Source organism: Pseudorca crassidens, chromosome 6 (genome assembly GCF_039906515.1).
Source record: "Pseudorca crassidens isolate mPseCra1 chromosome 6, mPseCra1.hap1, whole genome shotgun sequence".
In the NCBI taxonomy this organism is placed as follows: Eukaryota; Metazoa; Chordata; class Mammalia; order Artiodactyla; family Delphinidae; genus Pseudorca; species Pseudorca crassidens.
In genome coordinates, this window is record NC_090301.1 from 66499992 (window position 1) to 66524516 (window position 24525).

At 34.7% G+C, this 24525-nt stretch overlaps 1 protein-coding gene across 6 annotated transcripts in view; it reads left to right on the forward strand.

Annotated features, from left to right (window-relative positions):
• SCN3A (sodium voltage-gated channel alpha subunit 3) overlaps window positions 1-24525 on the forward strand; it is a 111145-nt gene that overhangs the window by 40304 nt on the left and 46316 nt on the right. For 2 of the 6 annotated variants that reach the window (XM_067741696.1, XM_067741691.1), the window contains 9 exons: window positions 74-165; window positions 963-1235; window positions 1434-1497; window positions 6434-6575; window positions 7673-7879; window positions 14130-14414; window positions 20281-20628; window positions 21672-21804; window positions 23148-23386. In XM_067741696.1, the coding sequence (XP_067597797.1) occupies window positions 74-165; window positions 963-1235; window positions 1434-1497; window positions 6434-6575; window positions 7673-7879; window positions 14130-14414; window positions 20281-20628; window positions 21672-21804; window positions 23148-23386 (1783 nt within the window). Of the gene's footprint in view, window positions 1-73; window positions 166-962; window positions 1236-1433; window positions 1498-6433; window positions 6576-7672; window positions 7880-14129; window positions 14415-20280; window positions 20629-21671; window positions 21805-23147; window positions 23387-24525 lie in introns of those variants that run through there. The other 4 variants (XM_067741693.1, XM_067741692.1, XM_067741694.1 and 1 more) reach the window with 4 other exon arrangements.

A 24525-nucleotide genomic window follows, 5' to 3' on the forward strand; every position in this document is an offset into this window, starting at 1 on the left:
AAGATGGTAGGCCCCTTATATCTCCAACTTTTCTTTTGTGTTATTGTGTTTGTGTGTGAACTCCCTATTACAGATATGTGACAGAGTTTGTGGACCTGGGCAATGTCTCAGCGTTGAGAACATTCAGAGTTCTCCGAGCACTGAAAACAATTTCAGTCATTCCAGGTGAGAGCTAGCTTAAACACGGAGGCTGACTTTAAATACACTGTAATAATATTGAGGTTGAAATTACACTTATAACATTAGCCTTGTTGTTTATTGTTTGTCATCTTCAAGAATGCCAAATGAAATTGCATGTTTATTTATAAAGTCAGCCTTTGAGTTTAACATAGAATTGCATGAGGTGTCTATAAAAAATACTGGTTTTGCTCTCTTTCTCACCCACTTTTTTTTGCATTTACGATGCAATGTTTTCTTTTTCTTACATTCTAAAAAAGCTTTGCTACCATGGCTTTACTAACTGATTTAGATTTTACCATTTACCGCGGATCTATTTTGAAAGTGGATCTCCTCTTATAAAGGAGCAAAGATTATTACTGAACAGCATGTACATGGCATGGGATTTTTATTATTTTAAAATTCTTTCCTCCTCTAAATCATTGCTACTTGGAAGCTAGTATTAAAAAATGGTTGGAGAGAAACAGCCTCATGAAACACAAAATCTGAAGTGTAAAACAACTGCAAGTTTGCCTTTACATGTTCGTGGCAGCACATAAAACCACACATTAAGAAAACCTCCTGCCTAGATATTTACACCTTTATTTTAAACCTCCAGAAAGCACACTGATCATAAATAAAATCTGCTCTTCATCCATTTCCCAAACCATCTGGCTGTCCATAAAGCTTTGGTGTCTAAAGAGACAAACAATTGTTTGTGGGGAAAGAGAATGTGTATGACTATTAAGAAGACATTGTGGCTTATGACACTCTTCCTCAGCTGACCTATCCTTCTCTCTCCTCAGGTTTAAAGACCATCGTGGGTGCCCTGATCCAGTCTGTGAAGAAGCTTTCTGACGTCATGATCTTGACTGTGTTCTGTCTGAGCGTGTTTGCTCTAATTGGTCTGCAGCTGTTCATGGGCAACCTGCGGAATAAATGTTTGCAATGGCCCCCAAGCAATTCTGCTTTTGAAACCAACACCACCTCCTTCTTTAATGGCACAAGGAATTCAAATGGGACATTTGTTAATGTAACAATGAGCACATTTAACTGGAAGGATTACATTGAAGAGGAAGGTAAGCAAGATTGCTCCATTGTTAATCTCAGTGTTGCTGAATGAGTTTTCAACTATAAATAGTTGAGGCTGTGGGCTTGAAGTCATCTTTGTAAATTGGTGTCCACTTTGGAAATAACTGAACTAAACAAATTCTCATTTGTTCCTAATGGCAATAGGACTGATATGAAATGAAACAGTTTATTCTTTATATTAACAGGTCACTTTTATGTTTTGGATGGACAAAAAGACCCTTTACTCTGTGGAAATGGCTCAGATGCAGGGTAAGGATAACTTTTTTCTAAAGATGTAGAACACTTTGGAAAAAAAGCAAATAGGAAAAATATACCGGGGTAGCCTTACATGTGTATAATAAAGAGTGGTACTGCCTACCTAGGAAGTACCTTCTCTGTCTTAATTGCATTGGTATCAATTCTAAACTCACAGCCATTAAAATCATCCCTTTGGGTGAAGAACTGTCATCAAGAATTTGACAGTTAGGATGTACCTGAATTATTGCTCCAAGTGTGAAGGCCCAGCATCTGTCTTGTCTGTAAACCCATCAGAGCCATTTAAGAATTACAGGGAAGGAAACATAAGATGGGTACATTTTGATTGATGTGAGGATGTATTGATGGGATAAGTTTTGCTGTGGCTAGAAATGATCCAGACTGTAACATGGTCTTCAGGGTGCAAACCCAGTTGGGAAACTGCTTTGAGAGACTTAGGTATTCTTGAAATAGCATGAAATCCTGTGTGCAAGGAAGCCACGTGGCAGATGTATGTCAAAGGCATGTTTGAGTCTGCATCTGCATATTTTACAGTTTTTTTTCACATTCTACAATAAGAGATGCTGTAATGTCTTAGCTATCCTGCTAGTCTCTCATACTTAACATATTTTGCCAAGAGTATTATAAATTAATTTTAAATCAGGGTAGAGAGTGAATTTCTTAGAAGCCAAGGGATAGCAATAGTAAGTGACTCTTAGATCACAGAACTTACACAGAACATATTTTGAGTCATCCTAGAAAATGGGAAACTGGTGTGGTCATAAAGGTTTAAGAGGGTTACTAAAACCATATACCAGTCACAGAGATGGAATTTGGGGGAAATTTTTTTTCCTGATAGTTTTCTCAAACTTTGGTAGGAGAACATGGTGAATAAGAGCATAGGTTCTACAGTTTATGTATACCTGGGTTCAAATCCAACCTCCACCATTTAAAATCTCTTTGACCTTGGAAAAGTGTCCAAAGCTCTCTGTATTTGAGTTTATTTATTTCTAAAATGAAGAGAGTAATATCATCTCTCCCTTGGGGCTATTATGGTGATTAATTACTTAATACATATAAAGCACTTGGACTAGCACCTGGTCCATCAAAAACATTTATTGCATGTTAGCTATTGTTTTTATTATTACGGTTAAAAACCTAGATGAAATTTTGGATAAGGTTGGTTAATGCATACTTATCCCTACTAAACCATACTAATCCCTTCCCTTTATTGAGTACCTGCTATGGGTCAGGTAATTTACATGGTAAAATTGACTGTCACTCTATTGTTAAATGTCAAATAAAATTCTAAAGAAATCTATGCAACTTCAATACTTCCTATAAGACTATAGTCATTAAGACAATATGGTATTGGGAAATAGTAGCTATAGATCAATGAAACAGAGCAGACAGCCAAAAAAATAGACCACAAAAAATGTTGTCAACTAGTTTTTGACAAAGAAGAAAATGCAATTCAATAGACACAGGAAAATTTTTTCAAAAAGTGGTGCTAAAACAATTGGTGATCCATATGCAATAAAATGAATCTAGATACAGCTTTACACCCTACACAAAAATTAACTCAAAACTAATCATAAACCTAAATGTAAAATACAAAATTATTAAAATTCTTTAAGAAAACATAGAATAAAAGCTACATGACTTTGGAATTTGTGATGAGTTTTTAAATGCAACCCCAATAGCACAGTCCATGAAAGAAATAATTGATAAGTTGGACTTTATTAAAATTAAAAGCTTCTGCTCTGCAAAGACACTGTAAAAGGGAGTGAAAAGACAAGCCATAGAGTGGGAAAAAGTATTTGCAAAACACATATCTGATAAAGGACTTGTATCCAATATAAACAAAGCACCCTTAAAACTCAAAAAAAGGAAGCAAATAACCCAATTTAAAAATGGGCAAAACTCTGGACACCTTACAAAAGAATATACACAGATAGCTAATATGGATATATAAAGATGTTCAACACCTTTTGTCACTAGGGAGTTGAAAGTAAAACAATAATGAGTTACTACTATATAGCTATTAGAATGACGGAAATTTTTTTTAAAAACTGAAAATACCAACTGCTGGTGAAGATGCAGAACAGGAATTCTCATTCATTCATTGCTGGTTGGAATGCAAAATAGTACGGCCACTTTAAAAGACAATTTGGCAGTTTCTTACAAAATAAACAGTCTTACCATACAACTCAGCAACTGCCCTACTAAATATTTAGCTAATTAATTTGAAAATTTATATCCACACAAAATCCTGATATGAATATTTATAGCAGCTGCATTCATAATCACAAGAAACTGGAAGCAATCAAGTTATCCCTCAAGAAGTGAGTAAACAAACTGTGGTATGCTCATACAATGAAATATTACTGAGTAATAAAAAGAAATGAGCTATCAAGCCATAAAAACATTGATGAACCTTAAATGCATATTAATAAGTGAAAAAAAGCCAATCTGAAAAAGCTACATTCTGTATAATTCCAATTACATGACATTCTGAAAAAGATACACAATAGAGATGATAAAAAGCTCAATGTTTTCCAGGGGTTCAGGGTAGGGCCTTGACTGGTTGATGCATAGGGGATTTTGTAGGGTGGAGAAACTATTCTGTATGATTCTGAAATGGTGAACGTTAAGCATTTGTCAAATTCATAGAACTTTACAGCACAAAGACTGAACAGTATAAGCAAAAAAAAAAATCTTACGTGAGGTTTAGGGATCCCAGGTTGAAACACAGAATGTGACAAAGGTATTTAAATATATTTTAAAATATAAAATAACCTCACTGAAGGAGGGGAATAGGTGCTAATCTAAGAAACTTTAGAAATGAATGGAGCCTGTAAGACTAAGGCAAAAGGAACTGTACCCTATTTGATAAAGCTGTTTTCCATGATAATATGGATTAACAATACTGAAACAATTATACATGTATACTGGTACTGAACAATTAAGTATACAGATAGCAGATGACAGAAGCCAGGTTTCTCACTTTTGGAGTGAGGGTTTACAGATAAGCCAAGGGAGGAGGATCAATCCAGAATGATCCCATAGTAATGAAATAAAGTTGGAGAAATGAGTATGACCATATATTTAGCTTAATCTAGGCACATACAAAAATATATATATATGGTATTAGAAAGCAAGATCTGGGTGCTGTGTTTATTACCAAGGCAGTGTCATTGCTTCTAGGCCCTCAGCTGGCAGAGTGAGGAGATATATGTGTATACACAAACACATACACACACTAATCGTAATTTCTAATGCTGTTCTTCAATAAAAGAGCAAAGGCTCCTTGGAGAAATGGCTGATTCTAGGACTGGGGCAGAAAATACAAAAGATGATCCTGGAGCATCTTGTAGTTCCAGAATGTAAGAAAGTGCTGAAAAACAAACAAAAACAAAACACACACCTCCATGGGTTGTGGCAAAGACATACAGGAGTCAAGTGAAAAAGCTCCCAATGGCCAAAGCTGGAATAGTTTGAGCAAAAAATTACAATAATTATATTATAAATATAACTGTATTATAATTCAACGTATAAAATGAATATCCATGAGTATATACTTATATACATAACTGATTGAATAAATAAATAAATGAGAGATAATAGATAAATCTCATGCAGAAGAATTCCAAATAATTTCTGTACATACTCCACTCTTAAGAAGGTGGATCATAACTCCCTGCTCCTTATGTGTAGGCTGCACATAATGACTTTATTCCAAAGAGTGCAGTATGGAAAAAGAAGAAAAAACAAGAGTAGATTTACAGTGGAGAAACCTGACAAACACTATCTCAAGTCAGGTGATGAAAGTTAGCATCAACAGTGATGTCATACTGATAGCATGTACCCTTGATATGATGTAAGGATAAAAATATTTTACGTCTGTGGTCTTCCTCCCAAAAAATCCATAACCTCAATATCTAATCATGAGAAAAACATCAGACAAATCCCAATTGAAAGATATTCTTCAAAATACCTGACCAGTATTCCTCAAAAATGTCAAGGTAATCAGAAACAAGGAAAAGTCTGATAAACTATCACAGCCAAGAGGAGCCTAATGAGACATGATGACTAAATGTAATGTGCATCCTGGATGGGATCCTGGAACGTAAAAAGGATATTAGGGAAAAACGGAGAAAATATGACTAAATTATGGACTTTGGTTAATAATGATATATCAATTTTTTTTTTTTTTGGTAATACGTGGGCCTCTCACTGTTGTGGCCTCTCCCGTTGCGGAGCACAGGCTCCGGACGCGCAGGCTCAGCGGCCATGGCTCATGGGCCCAGCCGCTCTGCGGCATGTGGGATCTTCCCGGACCGGGGCACGAACCCGTGTCCCCTGCATCGGCAGGCAGACTCGCCACCACTGCGCCACCAGGGAAGCGCAATAATAATATAGCAATATTGATTGAAATGTACTATACCAACATAAGATGTTAATTATATGGGAAACTAGGCATGGGATAAATGGGAAGTCTCTGTACTCTCTTTGCAATTTTTCTGCATATCTATAATTATTCTAAAATGTAAGTTTTATTTTAGGAATTTTTATAGAAGTGACTAATGAAGTAACTCATTAAGTTGTTCCCTACCTTTTGGTTGTTTTCTGACTTTTCATTTTTAATCACTGATTCTTGCCACTTTGAAAAGAAAGGTGTCAGAGGCAAAAAAATGTGTGGTTGCTGCCTCTCTGCCATTCTAAATGTCTATAAATGATTCCTCACACCTAAGTTTTCTATTGATTTTCCTATTAAATTTCATCTGATAACAGTTTCACTGTGAACAATTATCTAAAGTGTTCTGGAAATGAAGGCAAGCAAATTCATCACAGACAGCAACTCTGGGTTTTGACAATTCCTATAAATTAATATGGATTGAAATAGCTATAATTGCTCTGCTGACCCCAGCTCCATTTCTCTCTCTTGCAGCCAGTGTCCGGAAGGATACATCTGTGTGAAGGCTGGTCGAAACCCCAACTATGGCTACACAAGCTTCGACACTTTTAGCTGGGCTTTCTTGTCTCTATTTCGACTCATGACTCAAGACTACTGGGAGAACCTTTACCAGCTGGTAAGTGTATTAGTCCCTTTGGGTTGCTATAACAAAATGCCATAACAGAAATACATTTCTCACAGTTCTGGAGGCTGGGGAGTCCAAGATCAAGACATCAGCATGATCGCATTCTGACAAGAGCCCTCTTCCTGGTTCATAAGCTGACATCTTCTTGCTGTGTCATCACCCAGAGGAAGGGGTTAGGGATTTCTCTGGAGTCCCTTTTTATTAGGCACTCTTTTTATTAGCCCATTCATGTGGGCTCCACTCTCATGACCTAAACACCTCCCAGAGGCCACACCTTCTAATAGCAACACAATGGGCATTAGGATTTCAACATACGAATTTGGGCGGGGGGTGGGGGACACACACATTCAGAGCACAGCAGAAAGGTTCAAACTAACATGCATGAAAGTTAAATTTATGAACATATATGAAATGACTAGTATAGATATTTGTTTATAATACTCTAGAATACAGAGAAGGGTACAGCATAAAGCAAGTGTGCCTAGGATCCCAATTGTTCATTCACTCAGTACATGTATATTGAGATTCTTTGATGACAAGCATTCTGCTAGGCGCTATGGAGGATGCAGAGAATGTTCATGACTTTGAGTTTATAATATAGTTGTGGATTTAACAAGAACATGTGAAAAGATTTTGAAATTCAATTATATAAAAATTTCAAATTAAACCTAAGGTTAATTGGAGCTAGAAGAGGAGGGAAGAAAGATGTTATCTCTAGATGATGTGGAGAGTAGTAACTCCATTGAAAGGAATTAAAAATAGTGTCCTTACTTGTAATATTGCCCCACATTATAGACTCTAAGAAAAGCATTTTAGTAGTGCTCAAATACATATCCAGTATATACTAATTTGAAATGTGTATGCTTACATCAAATGACACTACAATCAAGCCTCAAATAATTTAACTATTATTTGTGTCTCTGTGTGTGTGTGTGTGTGTGTGTGCATTTGAACACCAAATAAAATCTTGGTCAAAATACATTGAATGCTAAAAAGCATTTGTCTTCTGTCTAATGATGCTCATCCGATCTTTATTTGGGGACATTTTATAAAATATTGTTGAAATTTATCTCTTTTTTTTTCCCTAGACGTTACGTGCTGCTGGAAAAACATACATGATATTTTTTGTCCTGGTGATTTTCTTGGGCTCTTTTTATTTGGTGAATTTGATCCTGGCTGTGGTAGCCATGGCCTATGAAGAACAGAATCAGGCCACCTTAGAAGAGGCAGAACAGAAAGAGGCTGAATTTCAGCAAATGCTCGAACAGATTAAAAAGCAACAGGAAGAAGCTCAGGTACTAAGTGATAATAAGCAAAGCTGCTTTATTATTATTATTATCATTGTTATTATTATTTAGTTTTAAGTAGGAATACTGTTGTACCATAGAGGTCAAACTGGAACTGGCTTTTCATTTGGCATACAGGCATTGTCATTAGAAAAGAGAAAGCTATTCAAACATAAAATTGTTTCCTAAGTTAGAGTCAGAGTAGCTTTTTAGATATTATAGATAAGGAAATTAGCTCAGGGTAGAAAACGTATTCAGAATAAGGTTAACTATGCAATTGTCACATGAAAACTCAGGGGGGATTTTGATTTTCAGTTTAATGTAGAAAATATACATAATGGATATTTCCAACTATTCCTGTTTTACCCCTAATTACAACATTTGAAGTTTTATTCTATAGTTGATTGATCTCAAATGTGAACAAGAAAACTTTATGCATACCTAACATTAACCATTCTTTGGAATTTCTATAGCACAATAGGATATCAGGAAGGCATCTGCTATTAGATTCCAACTTTAAATTCTCATTAATATTAAAGGACGTTTGGGCTAGGGCCATAGTGAATGGGGCATTCATGTCTTGAGGAAAAGAGAGAGAACAACAGTACTTGATTTAAAGAAAAAAACATAAATTGAAGGTGAAAGTCATGGGAAGACAAAGCAAAATCTGATTCACTTCAGTGAGAATTATAGATCCTCTACGTCTTCACCAACATTTGGTATGATCAGTCTTATTAACCATTCTACTAGGTATTTCACTGATGTCTTATTTTGCATTTTCTTAATTATTAAGGAATCTGAGCATCTTTTCATGTTTTTATTTTCTATCTGTATGGCTTCTATTGTAAAGTGGATATTCAAATATTATGCCCATTTTTTAGCTGGGCTGTTTGTTTTCTTATTATTGAATTTGAGTAGTTTTAATATATAAATGAAATAAGTCCTTTAGTCCTTCATGATATCTATGCTTTGCAAATATTTTCTCCCAGTCTGTAATTTGTCTTTCATTCTCCTAACTGTACTTTTCCGAGGTAAGAGTTTTTAACTTTGATAAAGCACAGTTTATCAAACTTTTTTTTCTGTTTCTTCGATCATGCTTTTGGTGTTGCATCTAAGAAATTTCTGCCAAATCAAAATCACAAACATTTTCTCCTAATTTTTCTTCTGAAATTTTTATAGTTTTATGTTTTGTATTTAGGTCAATGACCCATTTTAAGTTAATTTTTGTGTAAGGTGGTGTGATTTATGTGTTGAGGCTTTTTTTGCATATGGATATCTAATTATTCCAGCACCACTTGTTGAACAAAATATCTTTGCTCCACTAAACAGCCACTGAACCTTTGTCAAAAATCAATTGTCCATATGTGAGTGAGTCTATTTCTGGATTCTATCCTATTCAATTGATTTGTTTGCTTCTCTTTGTACCAAAACTGTACTCTCTTAATCACTGTAGCTATTTAATAGCTACAGTCTTGAAATCAGATAGTCTTTTTCAAGACTGTTTTGACTATTCCAGGTCAAATATATTTTAAAAATGTATAGCTTCATATGAGTTTTAGAATCAGCTTGTCAATTCAGTATGGATAGTTTCTATTGTTATGTCTTCAAATTTATCATCTTTTCTCCTGCAACACTGGATTTGCCATTAATCCCATCCACTGTATTTTTCATCTCAGACATTATAGTTTTCATCTCTAAAAGCTTGATCTGCATCTCTTTTATATCTCCCACACAGCTAACATTTTGAACATACACAATACAGTTATAATAACTGTTTAGAGTCCTAAAGTCCTTGTCTGCTAATTCTAACATCTGTGTCAGATCTTGGTCAATTTTCGTAATTTATTCTTCATTTTTGGTTACATATTCCTGATTTTTTTTTGCATTTCTGACAATCTTCAATTAAATTCCAGACGTCTGAAACTTTACCTTTTGGGGTGCTGGATATTGTTGTATTCCTATAAAAATTCTCAATCCTTGTTTGGGAGCATAGTTAAATTATTTATAAACAGTTTGATCTTTTCCATCTTCAAACCTTTGAAGATTTGTTAGGTAGAACTTAGAATTTTATCTAAGGCTAATTATTCCCTACTACTAAGTGAAAATCCTTCTGAAAATTCTACCCAATGGCCCATTCATATAGTGTCTTCAAAACCATTGTTACATGTATTTAGTCTGTTTTAGTGGTTGTTTCAGAGGAAGAGCAAATCTGAGCTGTTACTATATCTTGATCAGAAGCAGAAGTCCAAATAACTTTTGTGCATAGTGATTTTTTTCAGATGGATGTTTCCAAATATTTGAAGCATTATTCAAATGTCAGTAAATCCTTGGAATCTTCGTCTTACCATTGGGTACAGAGCAGTATCATGGTTATAGTTTATTGAGTTTTATGAGAAAAGCCATAAACAAATTTGGTGATTCTTGAAAATCTTATAAAGTATACATCATGCTTGCCATAAATTTCTATATTTCAAGTATCTAAGAGTTTATTCCAGATCACTACAAATAAAACACATTTGTAAGGTAATGAAATAAGATAGCTATTTGCAGGGCAAAGAATTTCTTCATTTTGAAGCTTAAATAAATGTTATAGGAAATAATATACATGTATACATAGATAATGCACAGTTGTATTTTAAAGCATTGGATTATTCTATTATCATTTATAAGAACAGACAAAGCGATGTGCTTGAAAATACTAAACAGACATACAGTACAGGGGTAAGAATGTACTCTGAAATTCAGCCACTTTAGGGAAAATATGGCATCAATTAAAAGAGTATAATCTTTTAAATTTAGCAGTAAAAGTGCACTATGTCTAACAGAAGTTTAAAGAACTTAATTATCTCTATCCTAATTAGGTCAGCTAAAAAAATGTCAGTTCTTTTCACTTAAAAGTCAGTTATTGGATTACAGTGATCAAATCATGATTTGACTCAGCTTTAGCTTCATACACAAAAAAAAATTATACTGATTCCAGGGTATCTTATCCCAGTGTTTTAATATTGACTGGGATGGCACAGGACTAAGTTAATTTTACTTCCTTATTGACAATGCAGTTGGCAATGACCAATAAATAGCCAGTGTTCAAGGAGAGGAGGGAGTGGAGGCAGGTGGGGGGGGGTGGACTTAGTCCACCCATGAGATCACTGGTGCTCCAGTGTAATGTGAGTCTTGCTGACCACCTCTGACTCTTCAAAAGCTACTATCTAGCTAATGACTTCATGAAGCCTAGCATCATTTCCATTTTTATTTAATAACTGTTGAAGGACCTCCTAGTGCTAGTCATTGTTTAGACATGAAAAAAAATTTTCGTATTCAGCTCAGTGGATTCACAAACCAAGTACAACTTTAAAAGACAGAGAGAGAAAAGCCAACAAAGAAAGAAATGCTTTGTCCTATACCGTCATATTTGTGTTCGGCATTTAATTTGTGATCTTTAAACGTCTAATAGTGCCCAACATAGCATATTCCATAGCAGTATATATTGGTCTGATAGGAAAAATTTAGGAGTAAGCTTTGGGGCAAAATTAGAAATAGTGGCATTTAAGAGATCCAATATAATTAGGGGTAGAATTGTAATAAGTATAGTTAATGTCTTGTAGTTTTAAAATGGGATTTTAAAACTGGATCTTATGTTTACAGTGAAGTATAATCACACATAGTCATGTGGTTTTATTTTTTAAGGACACACAGATACAGTAAGTTATAGAGCCTATTTTGAATCACACAGAAATGATATAAGAAAAAGCAAATGTTATTCCCTGTGGAAATATTAGCACATACTTGTTATTTGTTACAAGAGGAATTCAGCAAGGCAGTTGTGAAAGTAACCCTATTAGTCTAAGTAAACAGGACACTGGCCATGTCACAGAGCTGGGTATAAACAGGTACACAGACATGGGAGGTGACAGGAAACATCTGCCTTTGAAAGGGAATTGGCAAATCCCTGGAAGTGGAACAAGTGACAAATTTGAGTTAACGAGTGACACAGAAAATGTGTTGTGTTGGGAGGTTACCGTTGTTGCCTTGCAAATCTGTTTGGTTTTGAGTTACTCCAACTGTTACCCATGATAGGTAGGGAAATCATGTCTTATGCAAAACAAATTCCAGAAGTGATTTAAATGAACTGAGTTTCAGAATTATGGCAAGGGAATATTACCACCACTTCCACGTCCTTTGTTCCTGATGACAAACAAGCCAATAAATTATTAGCACTATGTGTTGTGTGTTTCTGCCTATACAAAATGGAAGGGAGAACTGACTTTATTCGGATAAAAAGAAATATATATATATATATTCATTCTTTCAAGGAGTGGTGTATATTATGTATCTCCTATGTATCAAGCACTATGCAACTATATTTAACTTGCTACAGATTAGTACTTCATTTATCCACTTTATTTTACACATTTATATTAAACATTCATATTTATAAAGGGCCCTTAATATTTCTCATCTTTCATTACTGATGATATTAAAAGTGATACTGATGATCAAGAATTCAATAAAATAATCTGGTTATCTGATTATATGCAATTCTATAAGTTCTGAATTAAAGTTTCATTTAAATGTTAGGCATTGTCCTATATCGAGTCTTAGATCTGGGTTTCCATGATGAATATAGTATTCAATATAAACATTTTATGTGTTGCTTAGCCTAACACACATATTTAGTACTATATGTAATGCTATAGTTCCCATCCCTGGGGTCATGTTAATCTCAGAGAATTTGTATCACAGCACCTTTAGTTTTAAACCTTTTTTAAAATCTTTAGTTGAGATGAGATTCAGAAATGGAAGCTACTTAGGAAGGTTTGCTTCTCAAGGAGGAGGAAACATAAAGCACAACATGTTGTCAAAGCATTGAATATGAGTTTTATCTTCTTTTCTAAAATATGTTTCTATTATACAGACCATTCTGACACATAGTTTTTATGAGATCTTAAAAAGTCAAGTCTAAGTATGTCTTGTTCTTCCCCCACCCTCACTCAGTGTCTAAGACAACTGACAGCACGATGCCTTTTTTCGCCTTAATTCACCAAATATTTACTGAGTCTTTTTTTACGTCAGGAGACAGAAGAGGCAATGTGCGCGCGCGCGCGCGCGCACACACACACACACACACACACACACACAAATGACAGAATTCCTAACTAGCTTAGAGTCTAAGTGGAGAAGATAGAACAAAATGGTAGCTATATTAGATTTGTTTGTATTCAGTAATGACATATGTAAAGAGTTGAACCAATATTCTCATAATTTAATCATTTATGTTTATAAACAGGAATATACTTAATGAGAACTCAGCTTTGAGTTTCATATCTTCTCCAGTTTGGTTAGATCAATTCCCATCTAAAACTACTATTCATATAAATAAAAATACAAAACATCTGGCATGCCATGTTTCACCTCCGACCTGCTGTGTTTCTTTAGTAGGTACAGAAATTCAAAATGCTTAAGTATATTTAGTGATGAAATATGAAAAGAAAGTATTTCAAGAAGTATTCATAATCCCTTGAATGATTATTTCAGGTACTTACTGACTTATATGTTAATCATTTGTTACTATTTATAATAATAATAAATAATATATAAACATTTAAAATTTAAAGCTAAAAGTGCTATCTAATAAATTAATCATGTTAAACTGTGAGATTAATATGACCCCAGGAATGGGAACAATAACACTGAATGTGATTCAAATAAAGGAAGAGGATCAACTAGCCAATACATTCCCACTACTCCCATCTAGAGGTAAAAGAGTAGACACTTTAAATGCTTTGAGTTCACAAAAAAAGAAAAGAAAAAGACTTTTGTCCTAGATTTAGAAGGAAAAAATACCACTAGGTTGTTCACAATCACAAGTGGGAGGAATAAACCTATGGATGGAATTGGAATAGTAATCAGACCAAGAACCACCACTTAGAGAACATTTGCTTTTAAAGTGTAGAAGATATTTTTAAGAGAGCAGTTGTTCCCTGAAATGAAGCTAATCTCAACAGAGTTTTTAAAAAAAAGACCCTTCAGAAGATGTGCCAAACCAGACTTTTCTAGTCTTAATGCATAAGCTAACATATTGCTTTATACTATTTAAAATTGTCATTATTAAGTAAACTCTCTTGTAGTAAAACACAATGAAATGACCAGAAGACATCATTTTCACATATAGTTAATAGTCTTAAATAGCAACATTTGTATCACATTCAACTGTTCCAAAGTTGTATGTTCTAAATAATGCCTGGTTTTGTTTAAACAGGCAGTTGCAGCAGCAGCAGCTGCTTCAAGAGATTTCAGTGGAATAGGTGGGTTAGGAGAGCTCTTGGAAAGCTCTTCAGAAGCATCAAAATTAAGCTCTAAAAGTGCTAAGGAGTGGAGGAACCGAAGAAAGAAAAGAAGACAGAGGGAGCATCTTGAAGGAAACAAAGGAGCGGGAAACAGGTTTCCCAAATCTGTATCTGAGGACAGTGTCAAAAGAAGATTCCTTTTCTCCATGGATGGAAATCGACTGACTAGTGACAAGAAATTCTACTCCCCTCATCAGGTATGGTTTTCTACTAAGTGCTCCAGTTTGTTTTGTCATTGTTGTACTTTGGTATATTTTTTGTAATACCTGATTTAAATGAGGGACGGGGAACTAACATTTAATACGATTATTTAAATTTATACCCTAAAGTGTCTTTAAAAGGGACTTTTATTAAATCATTAATAACTTTTATTTTAAGGTAATCAGTTTTAAGCATTGCACTATTTTGAGACCATTTTCTTAATCAGCTTTTTGAGGAAGTGGGGGAGTGAAAACTATCTATCAGATTTTTTTCTTCAGTGAGACAGTTTTGTAATCCCTTGTTTACCTTTTCCATTTTGAGACCTCAGATGAACCTACTTTTTTTGCATATGGGTTTCTGCCTTTATTATCTGAGGTTGTGATGCAAGATATGTATGAATTTTGAAAAGAAATGTCTCTGGATTTTTGCTTTTATCTTTTTTTAAAATAAATTTATTTATTTTATTTATTTATTTTTGTTTGCATTGGGTCTTTATTGCCGCACGTGGGCTTTCCCTTGTTGCAGCGAGTGAGGGCTACTCTTCATTATGGCACGTGGGCTTATCACTGCAGTGGCTTCTCTTGTTGCAGAGCTCGGGCTCTAGGCACGTGGGCTTCAGTAGTTGTGGTATGCGGGTTCAGTGGTTGTGGTGCACGGGCTTAGTTGCTCCGCAGCATGTGGGATCTTCCTGGACCAGGGCTCGAACCTGTGTCCCCTGCATTGGCAGGCAGACTCCCAACCACTGTGCCACCAGGGAAGCCCTGCTTTCATCTTTTGATATGAGAACTGTACTCTCATGAGCTTCCATTGTGCTGATATGGTGTCATGCCTTGATACATTAGAATGAAGTTATGACCTAAATGCTCTCGAAGAGAACTAAATTAAAGACAGTCTGTTTTTGCTCTGATTTAATGCCAAGTACCCAATTCTTCAGCATATTTTCAAGTCAAAGAGGGAAAATAGTTTCAACTCTTTGTTTATAAGTTTTATCAGTTGCATAATGAAGAGTAAATAGTTATGAAATCTGTGATAAGTACAATTATGGCTTTGAACCCTATCTGGTTCCATTAGAATTTCATGGGCTATGAATTATTAACTCTTGTAATTATATTAATCTGTGTCAGAATTATGTCCTAAAGATAATGCTTTGAGAGACACGTTATATAATTAAGTTAAATCAAAAAACTGTACATCATCCAAGGGGTCTTATAAAAAACAAATATTTTTGAAAAAATGGAGTGATAAGCACAAAATTCAGTATAGTGTTTAGCTCTTGGCTGAGGAAAATGCATATGCTAGTTAACAATGGGTGTTTATTTTATAGTTTATATTGAATATGTAAGAATTTTAAAAAGAAATAAACTCTATATTAAAACTTATAACTTGAATTTTCATATTAGGACAAAATATATATGCACACACAAAAATATATAAGACAAAAACCATTTCCCTACAGATAATGCCAGTATCAAGAGATCCAACTATTACCTTGCATAGTACAAATATAAAGTATGGTATTACATGAGTATAATACATTTGGGATTAACTTGAGGCTCAATAGGCCAAGTTAATTTCTCAGATTAGATTTTTTGGCTTAAACTTCACTCCTGATATTTTAGCATTATTAAGACCATTAGGAGTCATTAAGATTAGGAATATTTGATATTATAGCATAATGACTTAAGGCTTATGTTCATATCTCCACTCCAAATTAGTTCTGTGACCTTGAGTCACTTGTACTTTGTAAAATTTCTGTAAAATGGGGTAATAATGTCTACCTTAAAGAGCTGTGGGTGCTTAAAGAGTTCTATATATTAAGCAATATATAGAAACCCTATGTGACAAATAGTAGAGCTCTTATTAAGTTAAAATGGGTCATTGAATTACAAATTAGGAAAACTAAAATTTTTTGAGTAGTTTCAGTTATCACAAATGTATACACATAGTAGTAATAATTACATGAACATATTTAGGTGTTTTGAAAATAGCACTATTTCCATCATTGTTTCATCATATAATGCTCAAATAAAAGCTTGTGGATCAGTTCACTCAGCCAAAAGCTTGTGGATCAGTTCACTCAGCCAATCCACATTGATCACCTACTATGTGGAAGAAAGAGTTCTAGAAAAAAATCTCAATGAACAAAACAATATAATTCACTGACCTCATGGAACTTTATACTAAAGGAAGAGATAGACAATAAACAAGATAAGTAAGTTATAGACTATGTCAGAAAGTGATAAGTGCTATGGAAAAAAAAATAAAGCAGGAAAAGGGGATTAGGAACACTAACCGGTGGTACCAAAAAAAAAAAAAAAAAAAGAATTTAAATAGGGTGGGTTGGGAAGCCCTCACTGTAAAGAAGAAATCTCAGCAAAGATTTCGAGGAGGCAAGGGGAGAGGCTATCTCATCAAAGAGCATTTCAGGCTCACTGAAGAGCAAGTGTAAGGCCCTGATGTGGTAATATGCCCAGAATGTTCAAGAAGCAGCTGTAAGGCCTCTGTTGAGTGAACCACAGAGAGGGAACAGCACAGGGAAGTTAGCTGAAAGCCAGAGTTTAAATACTAAAAACAGAATTGGCATATACCTACGTTATATGTAGTTCATTTCATATTTGTAAATAGACAGATAGTGACATACGTAGAGGTAGGTAGGTAGATAGGGAGAGAGAGAAAGAGATGATAGGATGATAGACAGATAGATAGATAGATAGGTAGATGAAATAGATAGATAGTAGATGTTGCAAAAGAAAAAGAAATCGCCTATTAGCATTGATAGTTACATATCCCAGTAAAGACAGGCAGAGAGCATCACCACAACTCACAAGCAAAAATATACCAGAAGCACTTTACAGTGTCTGGTTGTATAAACAAACTCTCTAAAAGGTAAGAGAATCAGTGGAGGTAGTGGGGATAGGAAGCATAAGATGGACATGGCATAATGTTCAACACAAACATATCTTCTAACAATGTTAAGGCCAAGAAGCCATAAATAATGGGTACCCTGTCCTCTACTAACATAAACTTTACATGTTATTTTATATTTATTATATTATTTTATTCTTAAATAGATAATACATGTTCCTAGACAGCATGAAAAAGTACTTAAAGGCATACAATGGAAAGTGAATCCCCCCAAAGATTTATCTATGTTGTCTGGACATGAGGAGACTATTTTAAACCAGAAGCTTTATAGCTAGAACCAAGTGTAGTTGTTGACTTATTGAAAACATTGATAAGCTACATATATTTAACTTGAAATGCTATTAAGTGAGTATTTCCAACAAATACTCACTTTACATGCTTCTACTAGAACATCTTCAAATTCCCTGCATCTTCCATTTTGACATCCCATTCCACTTCAGGTTCAGTCCCTACATGCAGGATTGTGTCTTACACACCTAAATTCTTCTATTTTCCCTTTTGTTACTGAAAATTAAGAAAAAGAGTTCAGATTTACCTTCTTGGAACAAGGCAAAAGAAAAAGATGCCTGGAATTTATATTTTGGCATGCCTGAGGCAAAGAAAGATGGCCTTTAGGTCCTTAAAACATAAAAGCTTGTTTTCCGTAGAGAAAGAGCTGCCACAGCTGTGGGTATTCCCTCCACTCTGCTGCATCTTCTAGTGTGTTATTTTTGGTTTATTTTCCCTCAATACTATTTTTGCTATCTTCTTTTCTCAGTTTCTGTTGCCTTGAAAGCTGTGCTCACACCCATTATTATACTTTCCAAAGAGTGCATAGAAGTTTCAAATAAACCCAAGGATCTGGAACGCCTTTGAAAACAGCCTGACATAAAAACATGCAAATTAAAGGCATGTACCAGATACGTTATGGATGTACACACATACCACATACTCCCAACCAATACTGTGTATACAGATTTTCAGTTTCCAAAGACAGTATTCTAACACAGGTATATTAAGATGATTGATTGTATTGAGCCATCCTAGGAATTAGTGTAAGACAATGTTGGTATTCCTCTTAGTGTAGGGTGAGGTCCACCTGCATTAGAATCACCTAGAATGTATGTTGAATACTCAGATTCCAGAGTCCTACCCCCTGTTTACTGAATCCCAATTCCAGAAAGCTGGGACCTAAAAATACACTAAGGTTTCAAATATGAGTCTGAACATACAAATATCATATTGATAATTTAAATTGAGTCTGAAGAGATTAAAAACATTACCATTCCTTATTACTGAGAGCTGAATTAATGTCTTCACAATGTCTAATTTCTTGATCACTTTGATGACTGGAAAATTAGTCTAACTACCGACTGACATTGGGTAAACAAACCTTCTGCATGAACTGAGTATCACATACACACAGTCTCAGGCTAGATAAGCTGGGCAGTCAATAATTCCTGTGAATGTTTCTAACCAAATCCAAAGCAATAGCACATTTCTCAATGAATAGTATCTTTCCAGAACATCACTGAGACAGACGGCAAAAAGATTATTCTAGTGCTTTGCAGGCAGGGAAAAGCCATAAAAATAAAACTAAAAATGGGGCCTAAGAAAATCAGCATGACCTAATTAGGCAGAGGGACCAAAAATAAATTTGAGGGAGTCTGCCTTTCTTACGTTTTTTTCCACTAGAATTATTTTCTTTGGTTTTACACCGAAGCTTGGAGGAAGAAAGGGAAAGTCCAGGCATGTTTCCTGCTGGCATATGGATATGTATGCGTATGTATGTGTATGTATGTATATACGTTACCCTGGCTATGCAGAGAGATAGAACAGGCCATGAGAAACTGCTGGGGGTGAGAGGGGAATATTGGAAATGTCATTGTTAATGAGGAAGGTAGTAAACAAAGATTCTGCAAGAGAATAGAGATGTTTTTGAAAACTCACCAAGGCTAAAATAAACACAGAATTATTTGATGCTGCTGATTTAAAGTCCATTGAAAAACTGGAAGAAGGGGCTTCATGCTAAATCCTCATTTTCAAGTACCAGAAACTGTTTGCTTGATTTATTCACAAACAAATATAATTTTAAAAGTTTCTGAATCATCCAGTTCCTTTTAATAAAGTTAAATTGAGATTAGAAGGATAAGCTGTCTTCTACATCACCCTTATTGGTAAAGTCATGTGTAAATGTCTTACTTTTTTAAGGCAGTGTTAAATTTTAAGTAAGAATAGTAATTTATACAGCAATTTAGGCATTCTCTCTGTTGTGTTTGCTATGACATATATTCCCTCAAAACAGGTGAATCATTAGTAGCCATTTGGGAAACTGTTAGCAAATTTAGAAGATAGCATCATAGGTTAAGTTTTGTGACTTTTATGCCCATGTGGATAGAGACAAGCAAGTCCAGAAAAAAAAGAGTAATTTCCTTTTAGAACTCAAAATAAGAGAATGGAGAGATAATGGTTTCATTTTTAAATCATTATCCAAAAGTAACATATTTGGTACAAATATTTTAAATTTAAGCCAACAGTCTCACTGAACCATAACTTGTTTTCCAAGTTGTGTGCCCTTTCAGACCATAGCATTTAGGAGTGAAAGCCACCTACCAAAAAGAATCATTTGTCCTCTCCAGCATCAGGTTCTGCTCCTAGAATATTACAGCAACAAAATCCACCTCACAGTACTAGAGTGAAGATTAAATGAAGTGGTCACGCACTTAGTAGATTGCATATCAGAATTCTTAATCAGAAAAACTACTCTTTTATACTTAAATTTGCATTGTGGTCTTTAATAAAAATATCAAAACATATGAGTTCTCTGTAAACTTGATTACCTGTGTTTAAGAGCAAGACTATTCTAACCCAAAAGCAAATAGATTCTGTAATATTAAGACTTTTATTAAATAGTTGTGTCCCCCATCCCAATTCTTTTCTTCCTTGCTCTCTCCTCAGTCTCTATTAAGTATCCGTGGCTCCCTGTTTTCCCCACGACGCAATAGCAAAACGAGTATTTTCAGCTTCAGAGGTCGGGCAAAGGATATTGGTTCTGAAAATGACTTTGCTGATGATGAACACAGTACATTTGAAGACAGCGAGAGCAGAAGAGACTCACTGTTTGTGCCACACAGACACGGAGAGCGACGCAACAGTAACGTTAGTCAGGCCAGTATGTCATCCAGGATGGTGCCAGGGCTTCCAGCAAATGGGAAGATGCACAGCACTGTGGATTGCAATGGTGTGGTTTCCTTGGTGGGTGGACCATCAGCTCTAACCTCACCTACTGGACAACTTCCACCAGAGGTGATAATAGATAATAAATTAGCTCTACTGACATTATATACCAATTTTAAATTACCAAGGCCTGGGCATTTTAGCCTGTTATACCAACCTGCTTCCCCAAACTGAAAGTCCTTAAAAATAATATATGATTTATTGAATGGAAAACAATAGGATCTTTAGAACCAACTAAATTGTGTGGGACCATTAACTTCCAAATGCTTTAGGTTAAAAGAGCCCAGTTTTTAGAGACTGGGATGAAACTCGTATCTGCAAATTCAGTCGACCTACCAGCACAAAATAATGGGCACTTTGACAACCAAATTGCTATTATAGATGTTTGTCGACCCAGAATTGTATAATAATCTATTCATATTCTGGAAATTTCATATACTTAAAATTCAATATTGTAATGACCAATATATTGATAATGGGCACTTTTCATACAAGTGTCAATATTACAGTGACTCTAAAATGTTTTGATGTCTATTAAATGACTCTAAAGTGTTTTGATTTCTTATAGGATGGCATATAGAAATAACTAAAGAAATCTCAGGAAAGCACACACATTTCATTGTACATCTGTGTTTGTGCATGGAAAAAAATTGGCCCATATATGTCAATATTTTCAATAAAGCCTCAAAGATAATAATTCAGCCTTAAGACTATATAATACTATTATTTGTTTTGGGGGAAGATTGATCTGATTATTAATCATTGAGATAAGTTAAAATTCCTTGCATTTGAATGAAATGGAATAATATATGACTTTGGCATGCTTATGAAAATTTTCCCTGAAAATTCCAACAGGTAAACTAAAATATTTCTGCAACATAATTGCCTTATATAATTACATCCAACTAGTAAATTCTTGTTTTAACCCTTTAGGGTACCACCTGTGATTTTTTTAAGTATTTATAACTTAATAATAAATTTAGTATTTTACTATTACTTGAAAATTGTTACTTGGGAAAACTGCACGTAGCATGCCTTTCCAGAGAAATGCTATGTTGTGTTGTATTATTCATTGAAAAGGGTGGTTTGAGCCAGCAGTGTTTGGTTTGCAGGGTACCACCACTGAAACAGAAGTCAGAAAGAGAAGGCTAAGTTCTTACCAGATTTCAATGGAGATGCTAGAGGATTCCTCCGGAAGACAAAGAGCCATGAGCATAGCCAGCATCCTGACTAACACAATGGAGGGTAAGAAGAAGGTCATGGGATAGTCAGCTTCCTATGATTATATACTTTATGAAACTATTATTTATTCCCATAGAATTACGAAAGTCAGTTACCCAAGATCAAAATTGTATAATAGACCTAAGTAGATAATATATGGAATACACTATTATCACATTGATTACAAAAACTAATATTGTCCTTATTTCTTTTTGATTCTGGTTCTCATCTGAAGAGTGATATTTCACCACTTGATACCTCATCAGTGAGGATTTATCCTTATATTATCCTTAAGCAATTAGAGTAAAAACTTGCCTTTTTAAGTTTTAGAAGCACAAGGAAACATCTCTTTCAAGCTTCAATCTGTTGTCCAGGCATGGAGGTAGTGATGGGTTGGGGAGGCATATGAATGAGTTGGAGGAATCAAAACCTATGCTCCACTTCGACAGGGACCCTAAAAAAAGATTTTTTCCTCCATCTTCCACATACACAGAAACCATTACATTCCTCCAATGAACAGCTGACACAAATATTTGTTGATTTTGATACACTGGAATGGGCAGCAACAATTAGTTCCTTGTTCATTCATTAAGTCCCCATTTCTTCAAGTTTGGAGGAATATTATATTAGTACTGCAATTTTATAAATCATTTATAAGTCATATCTAATATGAATTCTTTAGAAAACTTCAATTACATTTTGTATCTTATCCCATTGGCATACTAGATATACAAATGGGCATATAATAATTATAATAGGTTTCACCCATTAAATTACTAGTGCCTTTTTAATATATTAAGCTAAAATTCTGAAAAATATATGAGTAATTATGAATAACAGAACTAGATTTGGCTCTAAATCTATATTAAAAAGAAGGGCATACTACATTCTCAGTGTGTGGAAGATCAATGCTGATGTGGAGACAGAGAGAGGAAAGAATGGGTCACACACATTAGTAAGGATCACAGCTTTAGACAGTATTCTTAAAAAGGTCTTTCAAAAGAATAATTGTTTGATATATTTAATAATTCTAAAAGCTTACTTTAAAATTCTGTTTTGATAAAGAAAATATAGCAATTTAATGACCCATTACCTATTTAATAGATAATTATGTTAGTTTGAGGCAAAATATTAAATTCAAAGTATTTATTTTCTGTTTAATTAAAGGAGAAAGTCTATTTACTTGACATTTTTTATGAATATATTGTGAAAATATTTAATGGGATTGTCTTCTCAAGTCTGTTAAACTAATATGAACTTCCAACCCCAAGTAGAAGCATCAATTTTATCAAATAATGTATAATCTGCAACAACAACAATTTGTTTTTATTGTTATTTACTACTCTTACTCTTTATTTTTCCTCCAGAGCTTGAAGAATCTAGGCAGAAATGTCCACCATGCTGGTATAGATTTGCCAATGTGTTCTTGATCTGGGACTGCTGTGATCCATGGTTAAAAGTAAAGCATCTTGTGAATTTAATTGTTATGGATCCATTTGTTGATCTTGCCATCACTATTTGCATTGTCTTGAATACCCTCTTCATGGCCATGGAGCACTACCCAATGACTGGTCAATTCAGTAGTGTGTTGACTGTAGGAAACCTGGTGAGTTCATTTGATGTTTACTTATTTACTTTGTCAGGGATGGGGCAGATAGACCAAAGAAGAAATCCATTTGTGCGGTGTGGAACCCCCTAATTATACCGTCTTTCTTCATAGGAAGAAATATCTAAAGGAATATTGAAGGTATTCTCAGCGATAAGGTCTAGAATTCGGGTATAAATGCTGACTATTGAGACCAACATCTGTGCTGACTGATCATGGTGTCTTACCCTTTGTAAACTTGTTAAAATCTTTACTGTCATTCTTGCTGGAAATATAGGCCCAGAGAAACAATGACGTCTAATTCTGGCTCCACAAGCATGCAGTTTTAGCACACATAGCTTCTGAAGAAATCATGTTCTTTGAAGAGAATACATAAGGATTGATTTCTGTGCAAAAGAGGGCATAGTTGTTTCAAATTGAACTTCTTAATAAAATGCTTCAGTAGAATTCACAGAAGAGAAGAAATAGTTGATAAAAATGCATTTGTAATTTAGCCACATTTTTGGTTCAAGTTACTTGGGCAGACATCTGTGTATGTGTATGCTGACTTGTACATTTCCTCCTAAATGTATATGAAGAATCTGAAATGGATGAACAAATAAGAAAAGAATTTACATAGTTTATTAATCAAGACCTTTTTTGGCACAAGACAGAAACAGAACTCAAACTAGCTTAAGAGGAAAGTCTTTTTGACTGACTCATGGAATGGAAAGAAAAAGATGAACTACCAAAACATATGAAGGGTAATTTTGCAATTGGGCTTCAGGATGGGCTTCAGGATATCCTTTAACCAAGGGACTGGATATAGTCCAAACATTCATTGCATCTTTTCTCTGTAGGTCAGGAACATGATCAGCCATAGCTCATTGGTTTTACATCTTGTAACCTCTGCACTGGAAAAAGACTGGATATCTTTTTCAGTTCCAGCTCAGACTCTCGTGATAGGATTCTATTCAGCATAACCTGGGTCAGATGCTCACCTGTGGTTTCATCAGCATTGGCGAGGGTGGAGTCATGTGAAAATGGCAGTCCTTAGGAATTACACAGGTGGAGGAACTATTCCCAACAGAAAGAAGAAAGCGAATACTGGGCAGACAGTTGCATAAATGTCTACTCCAATAAGAGAACTCAACTTCACT